Below are 24,124 nucleotides of genomic sequence, written 5' to 3'. Positions count from 1 at the left end.
CAGCAGTTCCAGAGCTGTGCAGCTTGCACAGAGGCAGGAGGGATCAGCCCCTGAAATGCCAAGCCCCAAGGAGCCCCGCTGAGCCGTGCTCCATGGCGGTGGGAACGCTCCTCGGCCAGCAGGTGTGAGGCTCTGTTTGCTCCCCAGGTTTGGGAAGGATTAGCTGTGCTCCATGACTCATGATGAGCCTGAATCCCTTTTGAAGGATTCCAGGCCAATATTAAAGAGGACTGAAGTAAATCTTAATAACTAAACTTTTGCTGTCTCTCGCTGGCCCGCGCACGCTGAGCAGCTGAAGGAGTTATGTGAGTGTGTTTAGGGGAGCTGGAGATACATCACTTGATGTTTCCTCCTCCCAGAATCCCTTTGATCTCTGTGTTATGCACCAGGCAGAAAGTGGAGCGAGGAGGTGGCAGCTAGAAGATGGGGTGGCAGTGGTGTGGCTCCAGGGTCAGCTCTCCTGTCCCTTCACTTCCATCCGACAGCATCAGCAGCAAGCAGAAGTGTGTTTATGCAGGAAAGGCAGGTGTGGCTTTTCTCAGTGTGCCCAGCCATCATCCCTTGAGTGCCACAGTGGTTTCTGCTGTTCTTGTCTCCCCAGTGGTCCCAGTGAAGGACCAGCAGGGCTGTGCCATGAGGAGGGCAGTGGCTATCCCAGTGTCAGGCATTGAACCGCTCCAGAGGAGAGAGAAAATCACCACCACGCTGCAGTCCTGCAGGGTCCTGCTTCCCTTTCTCAAGGAGCTGTGTGCCTCTTTATTTTGTCTGTTTGGCCAAAGATAAATATTCTGATCCGAGGTCATCCTGACAAATTTTGCAGGAATTTGCAGGATGATTCTTCAAGTCTGCCATGCTGTCCCATACGATCCAACTATCAATGGGATTGCACTAAATCAACAGGACATGCAAGTGCTGTTCCAGAAACACATTTAACTCTTCCCAGAGATGATCATTTATGGGATCTCTTGCTCTGAGTACAAACCAGTTGTCCTCCAGCAGTGGAGAAGCTTTGGCATCAGACAAAGCAAACAAAGCTGACAAATGCAGATCCAACCTTAGCCCTGACCTTTTTTTTGCAGCTTACAAGACCAACATCTGCCTAACTTCAGTGGTAATCCAGATAATTGGTGAGAAGTGAAAGTTTAACATTATAAATAAGGCTCTGCATGGCTTGGCATGGGGTACCAAGACCTAATTGTGTACACATGGGTGTGGGTTTGCAGAGAAAAACTTGCCTGGCTCCATGGAGGAAAGAATTCCTGCTTACACATAGGGCTTGAATGAAACTGAGATGGGAGAGGAATTTATTCTGTCTGCCTCCGATGGCCAGAGTGATTTGGACCAAAATCAGCAGGTCAATAAAGGCAGAAGAGAATAGGTCTTGGTAGGGTGTTTGGCCAGGCGTTTTGGCAGAGCCTTTATTTTGATTTTCCTGGTGTCCAAAGATAAAGCATGCGCCTGTGTTTCCTCTCAGATCATGAACTCATGCAGGTCACAGTCAGTGTGTGTGTGTGTGTGTGTGTTCAAACCATGGCCTTGCTGCAGCTGATGAGACAGTTTTGTGAAGTTTTTGTAAAACCCTGACTTGATGTAGATCAGTTTGTGCTTGGTTCCATTTTTCTGGCATCTTATCCCTCAGTGTTTTAATGGGCAGTCAGGTTTCTTTGTCAGTCAAGCATGTGTTGTAGCACAGATCAAAACCCACTGTGCTTCAGGGGACATTGCCTGGGCTGCTCATGGGGGTGCTGAAGGGGTGACTCCAAGGGGAGAGCCTTCTCAGGACCATGGTGAGGTTGGGGTTGCACATCACGATGGATCCTGAGGGATTTCACAGCTGGTTGTGCCCATTTGGTGGCCTGGGCTCCTTGCTAGCCAGCTGTGCTAGCCTAGTGTCTCTTCCAAGGTACCTGAAGACCTGGATTTGGGGTTAGAAATGTACTTCTCACCCATGTAGAGATTTTTCAGTGCAGTCTCCCAGCTAACACACACATCTGTAGCACATCTGTTTGTTAGAAGTAAAATGCTCCCAGCTCTGAAGTGACATCACAGGCAGATAAAGCAGTGCCCACCTGGGAAAGGACTGAGCAGAGATGTCCATGGCTGTCCTGGCTGAGCTGTGCCATTTCCAGCTTCATCTCTGCTCACACAGGGTCATGTGGACTCCTCCAGCCCTGGTTTTAAGCACTTTAAAGGAAAGGTGCAAGCCCTAAGCTGGGATCTGCCAAGCTGCAGCACTGCCTCAGAGGCTGCTTCCCTCTTGTGCAGGGATGTTCAGCATTTTTGCCTGACACTGTTCACTACGGTTCTTCAGATGGTTTGAAACAGGTATTGAAAGTCCACAGAAATATTTGAGAGTCAAATCATGCATCCTACTGCACGAGGAGATCCAGACTAGGATGAATATTTGGTGGCTGAAGTAACTCAGCTGTTGAGTGTGTGCTGCTCCTGGAAGTGGCTGGTACTAGTATTGGCCTGTCTTCACATTATTTGACAGCATAAAATTTTCCTCCTTGCCCTGTAGCTTAAGGATGGGCCAGACTTGAGGAGATTTCTAAGCTCAGCATGGCCCATGATGGACTCCCTGCCCAGGGGAGGTGACCTGCCCATGGAACTGCTCAGCTCCCACACCAGAGCACTGGGTGGTGACATTGCTGGGTCACAGCCTTTCTACCCCTCGACCCAAAAACCAAACTGGAGACCTTTTCTCCTCCTTCATGGAGGGGCTTGATAGCTGGCCTGCAAGCAAAGCTGAGTTAAAAAAAGAAATAACAATTAATGATTTTCGAGTGTATCCATAGCAAGGAAGAAGACAAGGCTGTCAGCATGGAAACAGATTATGAACATTTTTGTAAGCTAGGCTACATGCATAAGTAGATGTGTATTCATGCCTTATTAAAAACTTTTGCCAATTATACTGATGCTAATTGCTTTGCACCAATGAATAGAATAGGTTATTGTGATGTAGTTAATGACTTAAGATCACGCTTTGTTAAGAGTATACAAGCTGGAGAACACACAGAATAAAAACTTTTTTCTTCTTAGACCCTAATCACATGTGTGTATGTCACATCCAACCTAACAGTGACACTCCTTGCATGAAATGATCATTCCATAGTCCCAGAGCCCTCTGTGGCAATCTCTGACCAGGGCAGGAGGCAGAGGAAGGGCTGTGAGGTGGAGCAGGGACCAGCTGCAGTGTGGGGATGCCCCAGCCTGTGCCCTGCTCACTGCCAGGCAGTGGGATCTGGAGGATCTGGGTGCCCAAGTGCTGCTCCTGCAGTGGGAGAGCTGTGGCAGTGAGACCCACAGGTTTTCATCACTTCTTGCAGCAGGGCAGATGATGAATCCTACACCCACCACACTGGAAATCATCATCGCCTTCCCAGCTATGCTCCAAGGGGATTTGTGCCCTCTCCTTTTTCTCCTCACCAGCCTGGCTGGCAGCTGGCTGCTCCAGGGGGCTGCTGAATTGTTTGTTTGCTAGGAAGGGCCCTGAATGCACAGACTGCTGGAATCCCCCTGCCTATGTGGATGTGGCACAGCACTTGGCCTGGCTGTGTCGGAAGTTGGAGTGAAATGGTGCAAATAATTTGGCATCCGTGGGAGCTGTGAAGGGAAGTGATGGAGGATCCTCACTCGGGATATTTTACAGCCTGCTGGGGCACTGCTGTGTCCTTGGCAGGGTGGTGTGTGTGACTGGAGAAGGCTTTGCTGTCTCTGGTTCCTGTTCATAATGTGATGCTGTGTGTAAATTGCCTCAGCTGAAGGCAGGTTGCTCTAATGCCTGGGACACTGGACCAGGAGAGTAGAGAACCATTCCTGGGTGAGTGATTCTCAGTTTCTGACCTCCCTTAGCTCACCTATTCCATAAAGATCCATCTCTTCCTCAGGGAAAGTGCCAAGCTCTGCACAGTATTGTGAGCAGTGACAGAGAAGGTTCTGTGCAGAGAAACTGGGGTCCAGCTCACCCTGAGTGAGACCCCAGCCAGGAGCTGGTCACCTTTAACCTGCCTGCATGGCCCAGGAGGAAACACAGCATTCCCAGAGCAGGGACTGTCCCATTTGGGGCGCTCAGGGGATGACTTCTGCAGATAACTGGGTGCAGTGTGGGCACCCTGAGAGTGAGGGTCTAAATCCATGTCCACCGGCAGAACCAGCACCTACTGAGGGTGGTGCCATGGGGCAGAGGAGGGTTATAAACCCACTGGCAGCAAGGTTTGCCAGTGACTTCAGCCACCAGCTTCAGCCTGGGTTCAGAAGAGCAGCACACACACAAACTTTACCACATACTGAAGGCTACATTTTTCCCTCTCACAAGAATCTGTCTTTGGTGTCCAAAGAAGTGCTGGAATTTGGCAGGAGATCATTGTCCCATAGGAAGCCTTCACTAAACATTTGCTCTGAATGTGAAACATGGCTTGTGCAGAGGACATGGAAAAGTCACAAGCAATGGCATCTCAGGGAGCCCCATGCTTTGGGGACTGCTCTGGGAGGGATTATTTTTCAGCTCCATCCCACATCCCAGGCAAGCTGTGTTGTAGACATGAGCTGTTGGCAGAGCAGGTTGCTCCCAAGGACAAAAATGCTGTTCTTGCCTTTCTTTTCCTTCCAACCCCAGCTCATTCCGGGCAGCTGAGGAGGAGCAGCCTGGGGCTGTGCTGGTGGGCAGGGAAGTGTGTGTTTATGCTGTGACTGAGGTGTTGTAGTCGTGGCAAGCTGTACTGAGCTTCCAGCAGGAAAGCAGGGAACTGAGCTTTGTGTTTTACCTTGTGACATGGGTGTCCTCTTGAAAACAAATTTGCAAAACCAAAGGTGGAGAATACGACCCTAACTCAAGGGCATGGTTCCCAGGGTGATGGGATGAGCTGAATTGTTCACAAGGCTGGTCCAGCAGCAGCAGGGATCAGTGCCAGACCTGTGTGCCACACACAAACCCCACACTCTTTGTCCCTGTCCAATCCTGCCCCTGTCCCTGACACTCTCTCTCTCTCACAGTTTTGCAGCTCCGGCTCCAGCAGAGAAGGACCCGTGAGCAGCTGGCAGACCAAGGCATCATGCCACGTGAGTATCTTTTCTGCCTCCTTCATCCTGGCTCAGAGGGCTGTGCCCATCCTGGGCACTGCTGGGGCACTGTGTGGCACCAGCTGCCTGCTCAGAGCCCAGAGCTTCAGGGGCACTGCAGAAATGTGATGGTCCCTGGTGCTGCACAGAGCATTTGTCACACACTGTAATGGCCCTGCTCAAACTGAAGTCAGGAGAGATGCTCACCTCACACCATCCAAAATTTCAGCTGCACCTCCCTGTCCCAGAGGTGTAGCAGGACAAGCACATCCAGCTCCAGCAGAGGACTCACAAAGCTGTTCACAAGGCAAGGGCAGAGAACCTCCTGCCCTGTGAAGGCCAGGAGCCCCTGTGACAGGACAAGGAGGAGGATGAGGGGGCTCATCTCAGGGGAGGAAGGCAGCTCTGGGAACTGCCTTGGCCCCGGTGCACACAGGACTGGGACATGCCCAGATCTGTGCAAGGCAGGGCCCCACAGGGCAGAGCTGTCAGTGCCCACCTGAGGCCATGGGGGCTGCTTGCTGCAGAGTGACAGACGTGTTCCCCCTCTGACCCCACCCGCCCTGCTCACCTGGCATTCCAGCTGAAGGACAAACCCCAGGACAGCGTTCTCATGAAATCATTCTGCACCAGAAAGGCAGTTGTTAGAGCCCAAAGAGGCAGTGAATGAAAACCATCCCCTTCTGCACCTGCAGGTGCATCATGAAAGCTGTAGCAGCACTGGAGAAAGGATGTTGGGAGCTCAGCCCTGCTCAGTGGAATACTCCATCCTGACCTAGCTCAGGCTCCATGTGCAAATCTGGGCTTACCTGGGACCCAGGTAGAGGATTATCCTTTCTGTCTCATCAAGGACCCCTTGGGTTCACTGCTGAGATCACAATTTTCCAGAGGCTGTGTCACTTCTGTCTCTTCTGGTTGCCCTTGCAGACTGTGATGGAGCTCCTGCCTGGGCAGCAGAACTTCACCTCTCTAAGAGCATGGCTCTGGCACTGCTTGCTGCACCCTGTCCCTCCCCTGTCCCTCCTGGAGGATTGTGCTGAACAACAGGCTCCTTCTCAGGACATTCTTGTCAGCACCAAGCATCAGGAAAACTTGAGCAGGATGACAAAAATCATGTCAATGACTTTAACACTGATAAATTCATACTTTCATTTTTTTCACCTGCTTCTTTCTTTAAGCATTCAGATTTTATGCTGCTTGCCATGAAAGGGCAGGCCCTTTGATCACAAGACTCCAGGAGCTGAAGCTTTAGACAAAATGCTGTGATATTTGTTAGAATAATGCAAAAGCATGGGGCAGCAGTGCCCCCTGAGAGGTTTGTACACCTGGGGCTGCTCTGCAAGGCTGCACTGTCACACGTGGCACCCGACACCTCCAACCTTACACATTGCAAAGTGTTCAGCCAAATATATTTGATGGCAACTGAAGGGTATTTTCCTCTTACTTACAGCTTCTTTGCACTCCCAACTTCTAGGCTGACATTTTGCAGTCTGGTTTCTGTCCAAGAAGACCATTTTGGGAAACTTGAGCACGGTTCACTCACTGAAAGTAATAGAAGAAAAGGCACTTATGCCATTATAAAAACAAACACGCAGAATTTAACTGCTGAATTTGACATCAAGAGGAAGTGTCAGATGTTAGCATTTAATACATGGGAGCCCCAGCCAGTTTCCCCACGGCTTGGGCATGTGCAGACATTCCTTAGGAAAAACAAGTCTTTATTAACCGTATCTTCCCATGCCATGTTGGTTCTGAGGACCAGCAGGTGAGTCCCCCTGGCTGTGATGGACTGCAGAAATACCTGTGCTTGAAGGCCCTCCTGCTGTGCACAGCCACCACCTCATCCTCACTGAAGCCCTGAAAAGCTGTCCCCAGGTGATCAACACCACACAGCACCCCTGCCCCGCTGCCCCAGCCCCTCACCCATTTCATGCTGAAATCTCATCCCCTGACAAGTTCTCTGAACTGCTATTGCCAGCAACGTTTTTATTTGTTCTGCAGTCTCACACAAGCTGCAGCACCCCCATAATTCCTCCAAAAATCTTGGTGAATTACTAAACTCTGCAGCACTTTCCTGTGGAACAGCACAGCACTGGGTCAGTGCCTGCAGCACACTGCCAACACCAGCAGGGCTGGGAAGCTCATCTCTCTTGCTAACTCCATTTTTCTCATGTGCACTGTTTCATTTTGCTTCTGATTAAAGCAGCTGTCACCAGTGCTGGTGGCTGCTCACTGGAGCGTGGCACAGCAACACCAGCTTGTCTGTCTGTCTGTCTGTCTGCTTTCCAACTGGCAGGAGTAGGAATGTGCCTCCTGTGGCTTGCTGTCATTCACTGGATGTTCCAGGGGCTGCCTGGGTGTTGACTACTAAAAGTCAATTCAGAGGCCCCCCAAAGCTTTCCTGTTTCTCCCCAGTCTTCTTTTCATCCTCCCCTAGACTGATGGAGGATAACAAGGCCTGCATGAAAATAATTTCTGTCTTTATTGGATCTCATTCAGAAGATGGAAAGAGAATTTCTGTTGCCAGACAGAGTTGCAGCAGATTATTTCTGTGGGTCAGGACACCTTCCCCTTCCTTGTCCCAATGGGAACAGTTAGTTTTGTCTGCTTACACAGACAGAAAAGAATTTTTGTAGGATGTAAGAAGTATTAACCCCTTCGCCATGCAAATTCTGCCTCAGTTTCTACTGCACCAGAGTAAAAAGGGAAATGTGCAGGATTCTCCATGACTGCAGTACAGGCTGCTCCATGGGACTGGTGTTCACTGGTCCCAGAGCCACCAGGGATTATTGGCCTGTTTCTGGGAGCACCACTGGGTTAACCCTCCTTGAAACCAGGAGATGTTGAGGACATGGAGGTCCCATGTGACACAGCTCCCTCTGAGCAGGGGACAGGACAAGTGTCAGTCATGGTCAGTGACAGAAGAGGGACAAAGGGCCCCTGGCAGTGCCTCACTGGAGGCTGCACCACAGACCCAAGAGCTGAGGCAGGTATTAATTCTCCTGCCGACCTCAAGCCTCAGTCCCTGCAGGTTTTACTTTCAGCTGAGGTCCCTCACAGGTGTTTGCTCCTCCCAGATCCGTCTTCTGGAGCTGTGGTGCCTTCCACCACCTGCAGGGAACATGACAAGGAAAAGACTTCTCTGCTCTCTGACGTGTCCCACAGAGCACTGTGTTTCAAAGCCTGCACCCCTCCCTGCCCACGTGCCTCCTGCTCTCCCCATGCTCTCCATCCCCCCTGCTCTCTTGCCATGGACTGGCTGAGAGCATGGGATTTCCCAGAGCTTTCCTGAGTTATTTTTAGTCAGCACAATAAAGAGAACAGCTAGTTTGTGTTGCTATTTTTATGGCACTCATTAAAATGCTGTTGCTGAATACCCTGGTAGCTGCTCGCTTCCGCTCCTGTGCTGACTGCTCCTCTTTCTTTCCTGTTGCAGCACTGAAAAGCCCATCTGCATTCCATGAACAGCGAAAAAGTCTGGAGAGAGCCAAGGTAACTCCTGCAGCCGTCCCAAAGAGGAACACATGGGCTTGCTTTGCATGAGGCATGGGGTTTGGAAGCACCTTCCACCACTGTCCCCTCCTCTGGCACCCTCCACGCTGGCCCAGTGGCCAAGGATGAGGGGCAGGGCACCTCCTCTGCTTCCAGAAGTGCTGCCAGGCTCACAAATGCTCTGGAGCACCCTTCTCTGAGCAGGGATGGTTTAGAAAAAGGGAAAAGGGGGCATCTGTGTGCCGAGCTGTGGGGTTTTCCAGCAGGCTGTGGGCAGGGCAGGGTTCAGCATGGCTTTGTCAGACCTTGGAGCTGCTGCTTCCCCCCGAGTCACATCCACAGCCTGCTCCTCCTGTGCTGGCTGCTCTGCACCCCTGGCAGCGAGGTGAGAGCAGGGAACAGGTCAGACAGTGTGCAGGGGGATGCAGGGGCCACCTGCAGCCAGTCCCCAGGGAGCTCACCATTGTCACCAGGCAGGAGCTGTGGCTTTCAGCTCTGCAGTGCAGCTTGGTCATGAGGACACAGCATCCCAGGGGAAAAAGGGCCAGGCTCCCACCCACCCCAGGCTTCCCTAAACACTGCCAAAGGCAGTAGTCATTTACAGAACACTTTGAAATTCTGTGATCTGATCACTTTTTGGGAGATCATGTTGGTTTTCCAATCACCAACAATGCAGCCTTGATCAAGCTGGAGGGATGATCCCAGAAAGGGAAGCAATTAATCATGCAGGTTTTGCTTGAACACAAGAATTTGTTCCATTAATCTGCAAAATGTGCTTGCAGTCACATAGGAAAGGACCTTTGCAAGGAAGAATGATTGTGAAATACAGGGAAGTGCTCTTCTGAACTTAAACACACTCCAAATCACTTGCCCCAAGTCTCCCGTGGTAATAAATGGCGAGCATAAGAAATACAGTATGACTCTGAAAGATTAGCATGCTTTAAAAATTTCAAGCAATCCAAAGTATCCTTGAAGTGTCATATATTTTACAGCTAAAGTATACATTTGTGTCTCTTTGTCTTTCTCTTCAAAAGCTTTCACTGGCTAGCTGCCTGGGGAAAGGGGAAGGATGGTCTAGTCTATCCCAAACCACGGGCGTGTTTAGAAAGTGCTAATGAAGACACTGAGCACAGCCCATAATAAACATTATTCCCTTGCAAAGCTGCCCTGCTTAGGCCTGGAAAGCTGTTTCCAGACAGTTACTCCAAGACATTTGTTGTTTAGCTGATATTTCCCCAAGCTGATGTTGTGCAAACACAAAGCAGATAACTGTTCATGTGTTGTGAAAGCTCCTCTGCTTCAGCTGATGTTAAAAAAGCTCACATCTGAAGGGTTCATCATTTGCACCCCAGAGGCACAAATGCAGCTTATTAACAGCCAGGGTCCAAAGGAACTGCAGTCACAGCAGGAACACAGCTGTGGGACAGCAGCTGGAGCTGAGCCCAAGCCAGGACCTGATCTAAGGATTAGCTGGAAATGCATTATGTGAGTTTAAATGCACTCAGGTGCAGACACCAGCTTGCTCTGACCTGGCACAGGGACCAGGCAAACCCACACATGGTCCAAACACGGGATTGTGTTGGTGGAAATAAGCTGTGAAAAATATGGGGGAAGGGTAAGGCGTTGTAAAGACTTTAGTAAATAAAAAGTCTATTATTTGTTTAAACATGTCACTGGCTATGTTCGAGGCTGGCAGCAGGCCAGCACAGCAGACTTTGATGTCCTATAATAGATTCCTGGGGTGGAGGACAGAGAGCAGGCTGGCTTTCCTGGGGCTCTCTGGCTCAGCACACAGGGGCTGCAGGGTGGCTGTCATGGCCCTGCCCCAGAGCAGAACAGCCCCACTGGGCAGGTCACAGAATTCACAGGATCACTGGGTTGGAAGAGACCTCCAAGATCATGGAGTCCAACCCAGCCCCAACAGCTCAACTCAACCCTGGCCCCCAGTGCCACATCCAGGCTTTGTTAAACACACCCAGGGATGGTGACTGCACCACCTCCCCGGGCAGCCATTCCAGAACTTTATCACCCTTGCTGTAGAAAACTTTTTCCTGATATCCAACCTGTATTTTCCTTGGTGCAGCTGGAGGCTGTGTCCTCTGGTTCTGTCAGTGCTGCCTGGAGAAAGAGCCCAGCCCCACCTCAGCAGAGCCACCTTTCAGGAGCTGTAGAGAGTGACAAAGTCCTGGCTAATGACAGCCACCCAGTGCCAGTGACCTGCTCTGGAGCTCTCTGAGCTGTGCAGTGAGCCCTTGGCCCCTGATTCCCAGCCCCAGCTGTTCTGCTGAGGTTTGAGCACACTACTCTGTGTATATTCAGAGCTGTGTCTCTTTTTCCTGCAGCACTTTTAAAAGCTGTATTAGATCCTGTGCCCCAATAGCCATCTCACCTCTGGGCTGACCCACCTCCCCTCCCCTCAGCCCCCTCACTGATCTCATCTCTGACTCAGGGGTGATGTCTGCAGCTGCTGCCCAGGCCCTTCCATGGCCCTGTCAGCTGCAGGGCACAGAACAGGGCTGAGCTGACACCCTGTGCTCTCTCCCCTGCTGCTTTGGGGTTGTGGGTCAGCTGCTGACCACTGGATTCTCCAGAGCCTTTTATACTTTTCCAATTCATGGAGTAACTAATTTCTGCCTTAGGCCCTGTCCAGTGACCACTGCAGGAGCATCTCTGGTGCATTAAGTTTTTATCCACTGCAGTGCTTAATCTGCTGGCCACAGCCCTCCCCAAATGTCCTTCTTGAAACTGTAGCACATGTATTTCAGATCATCGGTTGTGCCAAACCATGGTGCACTGTAATCACTTAGCCTTGAATGATTCAGAATGAGGGAGTGTGTCTTCTATCATTCAAGGCATTAACTAATATATTGACTAGCAGGAAAAATTGCTTTGTAGCAGGATTTGATTTATTCTTCTGTTTAGACTCTGAGCCATTTCCAATTCCTTTGGTGATCCAAAGCTATGCTCCTTTTTTATATTAGTCTCATCCAGACCAAATTTCTCTGGCTTGCATGTGAGAAAGCCATGGGAGATAATGTCAAAACATGCTTTGAATCAAGCTGCATGATATTCATTGTTTATTGCTGTACCAGAAAACTGTCATTTCTCCATAGAAGGAATTTTGGTTGGTGTGATGTGATTTGTTCTTGATAAATCCATCCTGGCTGTTGCTCACCTCCATGCTATCTTCAAAATTCATTTATACAGATTGTTTGATTACTTGTCCAATATCTTGCTGTCTGCTTTACAATTTCCTGATTTCTTCTTCCCATCTCCTTTAAAGCTAGCAATTACTCCTTTGCCCAGTTTCCTGGAGAACCTTAGATAGCTGCTATTACTCCAGCCTTGTGTGTCTTAAAATTGTTTGGGAACATTTAACTCCTCTGAGTACCCTCTAACCTGTTCTCCAACCTGACAACTGGGGTTTCTCCTCTTTTCTTGCTGAAGGTTCTTGGCTGAGCCACCTGTTTGATAAAGAGCCATTTGTCTTTTTAGTGAGGATGGTTTTTAAAAGGCATTAAATCCTGTAGCCATCTCAACAGTATGCTGAGAATTATTTCTCCTGTTTATGGAACACAGACAGCACTTTCCATTGCCTGATCCTGGCTGCAGAAGTCCTTATAAGATCTTTTTCTTATGATCCTGTACATTTTGTACTGTGGATTTCCAATTTTGCTCCAGCTGCTTGTATTATTCTTTTATATTTATCCTTAATATTTTAGTCTCTTTGAACTATGTACAATTTCTGTGCCATTTCTTCTTGCAGCTCAGCTTAGCTAAGAGGTTGTCTAAGTTGAGCTCTAGCTTTTCTTCACCAGGGGATAAGCTTATATTTATATTTGTATTTACATTTGTATTCTTGAGGTCATCTGCCCTCAAGGCTGACTTTCTTGGCCCTTCTGGATGGTGTTCCTGTAGCTCTGTGTGCCTCTCTGTTCCTACAGCCATGAGGGAGTTGGCACAAGGCTCCAGGACCTTGTGTCCACCACAAGCCCAGCTGCAGTGACTGCAAAGCAGATTTTCCCAACCCCATATCACAGCTTGGGTGGGGAGCCACAGAGCACAGGGGCTCAAGGCTGCAGGAAGGTTAAGCCTCGTGGCTGAGCTGGGTTCAGAGTCTGAGTGGCTTCATGACTTGTTCTGCCTGATATCTCACTCCTGAGTGCTGGGCTTCCCACAGAAGCCACTGCTGCCAGGGCATTCTGGAGCATCTCTCAGAGGTGACGTGGTGGGCAGGCTCACCATGCCCAGGGAATAGGTGTCACCCTTCCTATGAGCTCTCAACATTTCAGGCATCAGAAGCCCAGTACTGATGGCAAAGGGCACAGAGTGGGTGCAGTGAACAGTCAGCAGCTACGTGCACGTTGTTCCCTTTCTGAGGAGCTTCTGCCCAAGAACAAGCCAATGTTTCAGTGATGAAAAATGTAATTTAGGAGCTCACACAGTTTGTAATAAATCCAAAAGAATCATGGGATGGCCCAGGGGCAGGTGCTCTCAGTACCCCACTGCTGCTGCAGGCAGGTAACTTTGTGTTTGTGTTCTGCAGACTGAAGATTATCTCAAGCACAAGATCAGAAGCAGGCCTGAGCGGTCAGACCTGGTCAATATGCACATTCTGCAAGGTAAGAGCCTCTCCCACATACTCCTTGTGTCTCCTGCCCTGGGACTTGTGTTTCTCCTGCCCTTCTTGCGTTCCTGCAGGAACCTCATCACTATTACTTTGTTCCAGCTGCTCATGGGGGGCAGACTCAAATGGGGCATGTCGTATGGAATGGTGTCCAGAGCTGGTGTTAGGAAGAAGGACACACTTTTATTCCCTGACAGACACAGTCCCAAGGCCACCCAGTCTTTCTCCCATCTCTGGCAGCGTAAGATGCTCTAGGGAACAGCTGTGAGAGAGAACTCTGTTATACACTGGTGCCAATGTCTGATTGTGAAGAGCAAACCCAGAGAATTTGTTGTCCAGGGCACTGAAATTCCTGTAGCAGGTCATTGTAACACCTCCCCAAGGCTGGACATCCTTTGTGCTGCTGTAATTCTGGATATTCTATGTGACAGCCCATGCAGTCAATGACTCAAGCAGAGCAGTATGAAAAGCCCTGCTATCAGTCTGAGCCACAGCAGCTCTCTCCTCTCCCATCCTGGTGTTCCCTCTCAGGCAGAGAGCTGGCAGGGCTGGATCCCATCACAGACAGCAGAACACCACAGTGTCCCTCGTTATCTCCAGAGATAACAAGATCCTTAGAGACAGAGAGGATGTGCAGCCTCCCTCCCTCCTTGAGTCCTGTCACTTGCCTGGAAGAAGCAGATCACTCTCTGGCAGCTGTGAATGCTGCCCTCTGCTCTCAGCATGGATGCAATCTGTATTTCTTTTTTCCTCTGGCAGGCAGGAGGGCTGAGCCTGGGTCCCGTGCTGGATCAGTATTGCTGCCTTGCTTTTCCCCTGGGTTTCCATCCCAAAAATAAGCTAGCACCATTGCTTGTTGAAGAGATGGAGATGGTAGAGAAAGGCTCGTGTTTGGGAATGGAAAAGCTGGGCCTGAGGCTCAGAGAAGGACCCACGTCCCAAATCACAGCAGCCCCACCCTGTCTGGCAGAGCAGATCTGCTGTGCTGAGCCACGCTCAGCTGTTGGCCACAGCCCTCTGAGGCTGTGCTGAGGGACAGCACATTGTCACCGAGTGCTGTGCCCACAGGAGCCCCTGGTCCTGATGCTTCTGTTTGGCCTTTCAGACTCGGCTGCAGAGGGGTCCATTCAGTCCACCCAAATGAAGCTGAAAAGAGCCCGACTGGCAGATGACCTCAACGAGAAGATCGCGCTCAGGCCGGGTCCTTTGGAGCTGGTGGAGAAGAATATTATTCCTGTGGACTCAGCTGTGAAAGAGGCCATAAAAGGTAGTGACAGTGAATGGGAGTGTTGTGTCTGCACGGAGTGGGGCAGGGGCTGCCACAGTGATGGCAGGAAGTGACCAACATGGATGTAAGAGCTGCTTTTATTGCCTAAATTTAATTATTTTCACAGTAACCATCCAGTCCAGCATATCTTGTGAGCACAGAGCTCTCATCTTAGAGCAGTGACACAAACATGCACCAGTGCTCAGCCACATTCCCCCAGAAAGACCCTCCCTTCTTACACCCTTCCCTCCCCAAGGCTTTGAGCACAGAAGTGATGCTATTGGAGAGAGGACACTCCTTCCTTCAGCATGGGAGAGAACCTGAGTGCACAGGGGTTGGTGGTGAGACCAGCCCAGACTCTCCTACTCATGCTGTGCCAAGCTCCCACATCCCAATAAATGGGGGTGGAGCGGCCCCAGTTCAGGAAGGCTGAGGGTTCTCTTTTATTTTTTACCACTGGTGCTGGTGATATGTAGGACCCAGCAGAGCAGAATTCTTCATCCCTGGGGTGTGGAGCATCCTTGGGGTGCTAAATTGCTGGAGAATATGAGCAGGGGCCTGCAGCCCCAAACAGGGCACACATCTACCAACCAGACCTAGCACTTGTCCTATGCCTAAGCTTGGTTTTCCTCCATCACCTCCTCCCACCAGAGGAGGGAGGAAGAATCATCCACAATTACTTCTCCCACGCTGCTGCAGGGAAGCTGGTGTGGGAGCCAACACAGAGCAGAAAGGTGACTCCAATTTCACCAGGGCTCAGTGCCAGGACAGGAGATCCAAAAGCAGAGAAAGGAGCAGGAAAGCCAGCAGGGTCCTGCAGTGACAGGGCAGCAACCTGTATTTTTAAAGTCCGGGGCTGTGTCCACTTGTCCAAACTGGCGCTCAGGTCTCCAATGAGGCACTGAGAGCTGCTCTGTTCTGTTGCTCTTGTTCTGTTGCTCACAGTTCCTCAATTAATGGGATCATTTCCATTGGTATAGTCCCATTTGAAGGGTCTGTTCTGGAGCTCAGAGAGGCTGGGGACAGTGGCAGGGTTTTGGGGAAACAAGAGTCTTGGAGTGACAGGAGAGATGCCAAAAATGAGAGTTGAAACAGCAAGCTTTGATTTTTATTTGATCTCAGAAACCATCTTAAATGACATGAAATATTCCAGGCTCATACACTGCTCTGTCCTGCCCCACAACTATTCCTGCTCTTGGTTTGGGGGCTGTGAAACGCAGGCTGTGTATGTGCAGCAGCTTCTCCAGCCTGGCCCTGGAGCTGCTCCATTCCCAGCGTGTCGCAGCTCTCCTCTTTGAAGGTGAAACGTTCCAGGACTCTGCCTGAAGAGGAATTTTTAAGAAGAGTTCAAGTAAAATCTCCCCAGCCACTTACTAAAGGAGAGAACAGTGGAAAAAAAAAAAGGTTCAAAAAATCCCCCCCTTTATAAACATTTGAGGCAGTGTGAGCATGACTTTATCCCCTGGAGCTGAGGTTTGGAGAGGGCAAATGATCTTGAGTCTTGAATAGAGCGTCTCTCCAGCTGCCTTGTCAGGAGCTGGTGGTAAACAGAGACTTACAGGACCAAACTGTTAAAAACAAAAATACTGGCTTAAAAATTATTTGTTCCGTTTTAAATTTCTCCCTTTCACAATGCTTTTCTATCACATTGCTGGGGGAAAACGTGTCCTTGTAAGCCAGTTTCATCCCATTTAGGGTCAAACGTGCAGGACATTAGGGTCCAACATGAAGCTGCTTGGTACCACAGGGTGCCATGGGAAGAAGGTGGTGCAGCTGCACCAGGAACACCATCCCAGCCCTCAGGTTTCTGCAGAAGAAAGCCCCAAGTTGAAGGATCCTCAAGCTCATTTTTGGAGTCAGAGGCACCTTGTGGTACTCGCAGTTCGGGGCAAAGGGCCGAACACAGAGCGGAGATGAGTCCTGGCACTTCTGAACGTTAAGCCTTTTGTTTTTGCAATACCAGAAAGATGACAGGGTTTAAAATCATTTTACTTTAACCTTGGAATCTCAACTGTTTATACAGTGGAAAGTTCAGCTGACGTGTTCCTCTAATCACCTCCGGCAGGGTGAGCAGAAAGTGCCAGACCCCAACCGAAAGCCCAAACGTCCCAGTGACAGGAGGCCGCCAGTGCCCTGCATAGCTGAGCCGTGATACAAGGAACTTTTTTTACCAGGTCCTTGTCATCACTTTGTCCAATGTGCTCAAGAGGACAATACCCAGTGCATTAGAAACGGCCCGGAGCAAACACCATCCTGCCTGAGATTACAGCAGGGACACGGGACTGAGAAACAATACGCTCAGGCCGGGCTGGGTGAGAGCAGGACAGATAAGGGAAGCATTCCCCATTGGCACAGCCCTGCGGTATCAAGCAGCAGGATGCAGCACATTCCTGTCATGCTCTGGGCTGTCACTGTGTCCTGAAGGTCCCTTGTGCTCCCAGCTCTGGCACCACTTCCCAACGCACGCTCGCCTGCCAGCGCAGCAGGAGCCCTGCACATCCACAAATGCTCCTTGCTTGGAGTCATTTTTCCCAAGAGAGGACGTCCACGCTGGCCTGCAGGCATGGGCAGCAGCTCCTGTGCGTTGCAGGTGGCCCATGCAATGCTGCAGCTCCTCAGAGACCCGTTTGGGTGCTGCCTCTGATGGAGAGGATGGAGAGGACACAGACCCTCTTTGCAGGGACAGCAAGTTGAACACAGCTGATCTCATTTCCCCAGCCCGTGTCTGGGCAGCAGCTCAGGCAGGGAGCCAGGGCTCTGTCCTCGCCCACCCTGGCACCAGCAGCCACAGGGAGTGGAGATAACCCTTATCTCTCAGATAGGGGCAGGGGTCAGAGCAGGAGGTGCGTGTCGCTGAGAAGGTGCACATTGCTAGGCCAGCAGCAGGGACAGGTGGAAGCTTGTCCCCAGGCCCTTCCTATTTCCCCATTTGTCACCTCACTATCAGCGTGCCAAGCTGCCTGACAAATGCCAGACATGAGCACGAGGAGATTACGAGTGTGGCCACGCTGCTCCTTCCTCTACCCCCACCTGCAGCTCTCCCGAGGCTCACATGAGACCCTTTTTTTCTCAGCACTTTATTTATCATCAAACCTCGGGGTCAAGAGCCCTTGCCCATCTGACTAGCAGATAACAGTGCAGGAGCTGTGCAGGCGGGGCAGCCTGGGGCTGTGGGGCAGGCAGCAGAAGTGGTTTGAACCGTGTCCTGTGGGTGAAACCTGTGCACAGAGACAGGATGGGGAGCCTCTGTGCACCTGCAGCCACATCCACTCTTGCTGGCTCTTGTGCTGTGAGCAGACGGATCACATTCCGAGCCGACTTCAACCTCACTCCTTCTGCTGAGGACAGAGTCCCATGCGTGGGGTGGGTGTTCAGACGGGGTGCTCAGCTCAGGGAGGGCGATTCGTGCACTGCAGGATGGCAGAGCCCCTCCTGCACCAGCCCTGCTGTGCTGGAGGGATGGCTTCCTCCATCCCCTTCTCTCTCTGTCCCAAGGAACAAGGGCCATGGTTCCAGCTCCTCCAATCGTCCTCTCTCCCTGTCTCAAGGAACAAGATCCTGTCTCCTCTAACCCTACTTTCTCCCTGTCTCAAGGAACAGGAACAAGGGCCATGGTCCCAGCTCTCGGACCTCTTCTCTTTCCCTGTCTCAAGGAAAAAGGGCCACGGTCCTGGTTCCTCAGATCCCCCTTCTCTCCCACAGTCCATGGTCCTGGTTCCTCGGACTCCTCCTCTCTCCTGGTCCCCAGGAACAAGGGCCATGGTCCCAGCTCCTCCAATCCCTCCTTTCTCTCTACCCCAAGGAACAAGGGCCATGATCCCGGTTCCTCCAAGCCCTCCTCTCTCCCTGTCCCAAGCCCTGTCCATGGCTGGGCCCCCCTGCTCTCCCCAGCCCCCGGAGGTGCCCGAGCCCCTGGGCAGCCGTGTGCCCCTCACGCAGGGCCGGGCAGGGGCGGCGGGCACGGCCTAGCTCCCCACGAGGCTCACCCCGTGCCCGTCTGCCCCCGCAGGCTCTGACCGTGCCCCCTCTGCCCCCGCAGGCACCCAGGGCGGCTTTCCCCGGCAGAGCGACGCCTTCGCCTTCGAGGAGGACAGCAGCAACGACGGGCTGTCCCCGGAGCGGCCCCGCAGCCGCGGCTCCCCGGGCCCCGCCGAGCCGCCCCCCGGCTCCAAGGCGCCCGAGCCGCCCCCCGCCGGCCCTGCCGGGGCTCCCCAGGTAGGGAGAGCCGTCCTGGGGCCGGGGACATGCGGGGGACAGAGCCCTGCGGCGCTGGGGATGGCACAGGGAGGGACACGCGGGGTCCCGGGCCGGCAGGTGATTCCTGCCCTGTACTCGGCACTGATATCCCGTGAGGTGTCCAGTTCTGGGACAATTTAGGAAGGATGTGGGGATGCTGGAGCGTGTCCAGAGGAGGCAACAAGGCTGGTGAGGGGTCTGGAGCACAAGTCCTGTGAGGAGCGGCTGAGGGAGCTGTAGGGGCTCACACTGCACAAGAGAACTCTCAGGGGTGTGGGACCTCATCACTCCCTACAGCTCCCTGTAGGAGCGTGCAGCCAGGTGGGGCCGGGCTCTTTTCCCAGGGAACAGCGACAGGACAAGAGGACACAGCCTTAAGCTGCACCAGGGGAGGTTCAGGTTGAACATTAGGAAGAAATTTATCACTGAAAGAGTGGCTGGACATTGGAATGGGCTGCCCGGGGAGGCGGTGGAGTCACCATCCCTGGAGGTGTTCAAGGAGAGCCTGGATGTGGCACTCAGTGCCGTGGTTTAGTTGACAGGGCGGTGTTAGGTGAGAGATTGGACTCGATGATCTCAAAGGTCTTTTCCAGCTGGGTTAATTCTGTGATTCGGTGTGATTCTGTGATTTTGTGATTTTGTGACATTCTGCCATTCTGGGACCGCGCTGCGCGGGGCCGGCGCGCCCACTGCCGGCCGGCGCGGGCACTGCAGCCCCGGGGAGCGCCGGGCCGGGGCGGAGAGAGGGACTGGGGGGACTGGGGAAACTGGGAGAAACTGGGGAATGTAGAGGATGGGGGAATGGGGAGACTGGGGGAAATTGGGAATGTAGAGGCTGAGGAAACGGGGAGACTGGGGCGAAATTGGGGAATGTAGAGGCTGGGGGAACTGGGGGGAAACTGGGGGAATATAGAGGCTGGGGGAATGGGGAGACTGGAGGGAAATTGAAGGAATGTAAAATCTGGGGGAACTGAGGGGAAACTGAGGAATGTGGAGGCTGGGAGAACAGGGGGAACTGGGGAGAAATTGGGGGAATGTAGATGCTGAGGAAATGGGGAGACTGGGGCGAAATTGGGGAATGTAGAGGCTGGGGGGAATGGGGGAGCTGGAGTAGACTGAGGCAGACTGGAGGGGCTGGGATGGAAGGGGGAGAAAAGGAGGAACTGGGGCAGACTGGGGTGGGGGAGGACCAAAAGCCATCTATGGGTCAGCTGGGAAGACTGGGCTGGTCTGGAGGATACTGAGGGGCCAGCTGTGAGCAAGGATACGGGGCTCAGGTGAAATTGGGAGGGCTGGAAAACCAAGGAGGAGTGTGGAGGCAGAATACTGGGAAAGGACTGGGGTAGCCTGAGGATGTGGCTGGGATAGACATGAGGGGACTGGGATGCACTGAGGCATGTGTGGGGATTGCGAACAACATGGGGTGAGGAAACGGGGCACCAGCACCTCTGGGTCCAGCCCCACAGCCCCTCTCCCCTCTCCCTTGCAGGACCGTCCCCCCAGTGCCGATGGGCACGCCCCGGACACTGCCCCGGGGCAGGGCAGCCAGTGCGACAGCCCCAAGCAGCCGGCAGGGCAGGAGAGCCCGACGCTGCCCGTGCCCTCTGCCGTGAAGGTAATGCCGTGCCTCCGGGCTGCCCGGGAGAGGAGCCAGCCCGGGGCATCCAAGCCTGGAGTGCCCATGTGCTGTGCCCCAAGTGTATGGGAGCTCTGGGTGTCTGGCCTTAAAGGCTTTGAATAATTCAGGCAGACAGCCTTGTGTCCAAAATTAATTAATTGTAATGGTACAAGATACAACATTACACCTTGCTAGAGGCAGCTGCTTGAGTCCTGCACTGAAAACGTCCCCTGGGGCTGGGAGCAGGAGGAGATACCAGGCCACACTGGAGCACCTCCTAGGCAGGGAGGGTCATTCTCCATCTCGTGTGCTCTCCAGCCCAGCTGAGATGGGACACAGTGCCAAGGGAGTCCCCCACATCCAGGCTCAGCAGGTCTTGGAGGTGGAATGTCATGGTGCCAGCAGGAGCTGCCTTTGTTCTGTCCCATGGGGATGACAGGAGCTCTTCTCACACCCAATTCCTTCCCTTCCTTCCCACAGTCCAAATCATCCAGTGACAGCAAGAACCGTCACAAAAAGCCCAAGGACACCAAGCCCAAAGTGAAGAAGCTCAAGTACCACCAGTACATCCCTCCAGACCAGAAAGCAGAGAAGTCCCCTCCACCCATGGATTCTGCATATGCCAGACTGCTCCAGCAGCAGCAGCTCTTCCTGCAGCTCCAGATCCTCAGCCAGCAGCAGCAGCAGCAGCAGCAGCAGCACTTCAGCTACCCTGGGATGCACCAAGGACAGCTAAAGTGAGTGCCAGCAGCAGGACTTAGTCCTGTTTCTCTCCAGGCTTTCCTCTCTGTATCCATTTATGCCAAAGCAAGGGGATAGAGGCACACCACTGAAACAGAAAAGTTTGGGAACAGCACAGACTCCTTCCAAACCATTCTGGCTCTGCATACTGGTGGGGACATCTGTGACCTGCTGGTGGGACACCAGCCATCCCCTACAGCCTGGTTTTCCTTGGCCATTCTGAAGTCTCACATAGGAGACAGCAGACCCAAGGGAGCAGAGGGATGGGATGCTGGGCACAAAGACCTTGGGGGAACAGGCAAGTTACCCCAAATCTCCTTTGTTATTTCAGGCAATCAAATGAGCAAATGGTCAAAAGCTCAAATCCTTCATCAACTTCTGGCAACAACACCCCTCTTTCTCCAGTGAAAACCACCTTTTCAGGCCAGACTTGTGTCTCATCTATCAAGCCAGGCCCTCTGCCCTCCAACCTGGATGATCTCAAAGTGAGTGCAAACTCCGTCACTGCAGGAGGGGAATGTCACAGCCTGAGTATGTCAGGGGAGTGCCACAGGCTGGGAGGGGCTGTGTTACAGATCTGCACACCTGAAACCCCGTGCTCTGAGCCACCCAGGAGTGCAGCCCAGCACCCTGGGGCAGGGCTTGGTCACTGGGAGGTTCTGAACACGAGGGCTTGCTGCTCTGCAGGTGGTGAGGGGTGCACTGCTCTAGCCTGTGCACCAGCAAACCAAAGGGGTAGCCTGGGGAGGCTGCAGGTCAGGCTGAAGGATGATCTGAGCTGCTGCTCCTGCAGCTCCTGGCTCCATCCCTATGTGGTTTTGACATTGTGGATGCTCTGACAGACTCAGTGACTCAGCTCCTCAGCCAGGCCAGCTCAGCTCTCTGCATGAGCAGGTACCTCCTGCTCCATGCACTGTTTTGAACCCTCTCATGTAGGCAAGAAAGGGCATAGGGAGAATCCCTCATATCAGCTGTTCTTTTGTTCTAATGGACCCTCAGTGATGGGAAAGGCCAAATCCTTCTAGGAGCAGAGACCTGGGGGCAGCCTTGAGGTAGAAACAGGTGAGTTTGCCCCGGCTCAGGTGGTGAAATTCATGTACCATGATCATCATGAATCATGTGCCTGAGCACAGAACATGTGGCTCCAAGGTGGCACAGTCTCTGAGCTGTCAGATGGCTCCTGGTCTGTGCTAAAGCCTTCTGCCCACGGAGAAATCTGCTGCTAGGAAGGGAATGCTGAGTTGCTTCCCTGACCCAAGGACCACTGCTGGTTCATGGAGAGGAGTCACAGTTCTCAGAGAAAGGAGGAAGGTTTTCCTTTTAGGAAAGGTTGAGATTCTGCAGGATGGGCAGTGGTCAGGCCTGTGCACGGTGACTCTGGTGGCTGCAGGTGAGACAGGGAGCACCTGGGAGGTCAGAGCTTTAAAGCTGGAAGCTGTGATTTGAGACTCCTTGTTAGAAGCACTGGGTTTCTAAAGGGCTGATCTGCCACTGAGACTTGTTGGGTTTTCTATTTGAGCAAGGTCTTATGAGCTCTCAGAGGAGCCCATCACACCTGAGATAGCTCAGCTACCCCGAATGGCATAAAATTAGCAGGATGGCTTCTGAGGTAGTGTTGGAAACAGGAAAAGTTTTAATAAAAGGCAAAATAACAAAGCTCTTACAGAGAAAAAAACAAGCCAGGGGCATGAGGTTCTTGCTCCTCCTAAAACACTCCACAAAAGCAATTATTTCCTTTGTTCTCTTCTTTTTCTAGTGAATTAGCTAGGTGGGACCTAAAGAATTACCTAGGTGGGACCTAGAGAATCACCTAGGTGGGACCTAGGTCCTCATAGGACCTTTTAGCCTCTGTCTACTTGGGTAGCCCTAGGTTTGAGCACCCAAAGGTCCTATGAGGTGTCTTTTTACCAAATTGAGGAGAGAAACTTCTGGGCTTTTTTCCTTTTTAAGGCGACAGAGGATAATTTGGTCACTCTGTCAACAAGGGCGCACATTCCTACAGAGGCTGACCACGGGTGATTTTCCTTCCAGGTGTCAGAGCTGAGGCAGCAGCTCCGGATCCGAGGCCTGCCCGTGTCGGGCACCAAGACGGCGCTGATGGAGCGGCTGCGGCCCTTCCAGGAGTGCAGCAGCAGCACGGTGCCCAGCTTCAGTGAGATCACCACCGTCACCTTCCCGGTCACTCCAACCAGCACCCTGTCCAGCTACCAGTCGCAGTCCTCCAGCAGCATGTTGTCAAACGGCTTCTACCACTTTGGCAGCACCAGCTCCACCCCGCCCATCTCGCCCGCCTCCTCTGACCTCTCTGTGAGCGGCTCTCTGCCCGACACCTTCAACGACGGGCCCATGGCTTCCCCACAGTTCGCTCTGCAGCCGTCACCCGTTCACGGCAGCGCTGAGGAAAGCCTCATGAGCAGCATGAACGGAGGGAGCATCCAGCTGGAACTGGAAGGAATAGACACGGAGAAGGACAAGATGCTGGTGGAGAAGCAGAAGGTCATCAATGAACTGACGTGGAAGCTGCAGCAGGAGCAGAGGCAGGTGGAAGAGCTGCGGATGCAGCTCCAGAAGCGGAAGAGAAGCAACGGCCTCGAGGAGAAGCAGCAGCCTGCTCAGCATTTCTTTGGTGTCCCCATCAAGCAGGAGAACACCGTGTCCAGCTGTCCATTTGCATCCAAACAAATGGCCCTGAAGGGCCAGGCCGGCAGCTCGGACAAGCTGAGTAACTGTGGAGTACCTCAGGTGCCCCACATTGTGAACAGCCACTGCTTGGAGCCCGCGGGGCAGAGCACCATCACCTCCTCGACATTCCTGAGCCCGCAGTGCTCCCCGCAGCACTCTCCCCTGGGGGCTGCAAAGAGCCCCCAGCACATCAGCCTGCCACCGTCCCCCAACAGCCACTACCTGCTCCCGGTGTCCCCCGAGGGCCGCAGCGGGTCCCCCCCGGGCAGCAGCTGCCTCCGCACGGCGCCGGTGAGTGCCAGCCCCGACCCCCGCGGGCCACACCTTGCCTCCGGGCCCGGGGCTGCCTGCAAGGGCAGGAGGTATCCCCGGTGGGCAGTGGGATGGAAGCTGGTAGCAC

At 52.7% G+C, this 24,124-nt stretch overlaps 1 protein-coding gene across 1 annotated transcript in view; it reads left to right on the top strand.

Moving 5' to 3' along the window:
* Window positions 1-24,124, top strand: part of MYOCD (myocardin) — a 31,820-nt gene that overhangs the window by 2,625 nt on the left and 5,071 nt on the right. The window contains exons 2-10 of the mRNA XM_064395691.1: window positions 4,996-5,061; window positions 8,498-8,553; window positions 13,100-13,175; window positions 14,286-14,447; window positions 18,487-18,662; window positions 20,173-20,298; window positions 20,782-21,038; window positions 21,374-21,527; window positions 23,074-24,015. Coding sequence (XP_064251761.1) covers window positions 4,996-5,061; window positions 8,498-8,553; window positions 13,100-13,175; window positions 14,286-14,447; window positions 18,487-18,662; window positions 20,173-20,298; window positions 20,782-21,038; window positions 21,374-21,527; window positions 23,074-24,015 — 2,015 coding nt within the window. The remainder of the gene's footprint in view (window positions 1-4,995; window positions 5,062-8,497; window positions 8,554-13,099; window positions 13,176-14,285; window positions 14,448-18,486; window positions 18,663-20,172; window positions 20,299-20,781; window positions 21,039-21,373; window positions 21,528-23,073; window positions 24,016-24,124) is intronic.

Source organism: Passer domesticus, chromosome 20 (genome assembly GCF_036417665.1).
Source record: "Passer domesticus isolate bPasDom1 chromosome 20, bPasDom1.hap1, whole genome shotgun sequence".
Taxonomy (NCBI): domain Eukaryota; kingdom Metazoa; phylum Chordata; class Aves; order Passeriformes; family Passeridae; genus Passer; species Passer domesticus.
This window is presented reverse-complemented; position numbering and strand designations above follow the sequence as displayed.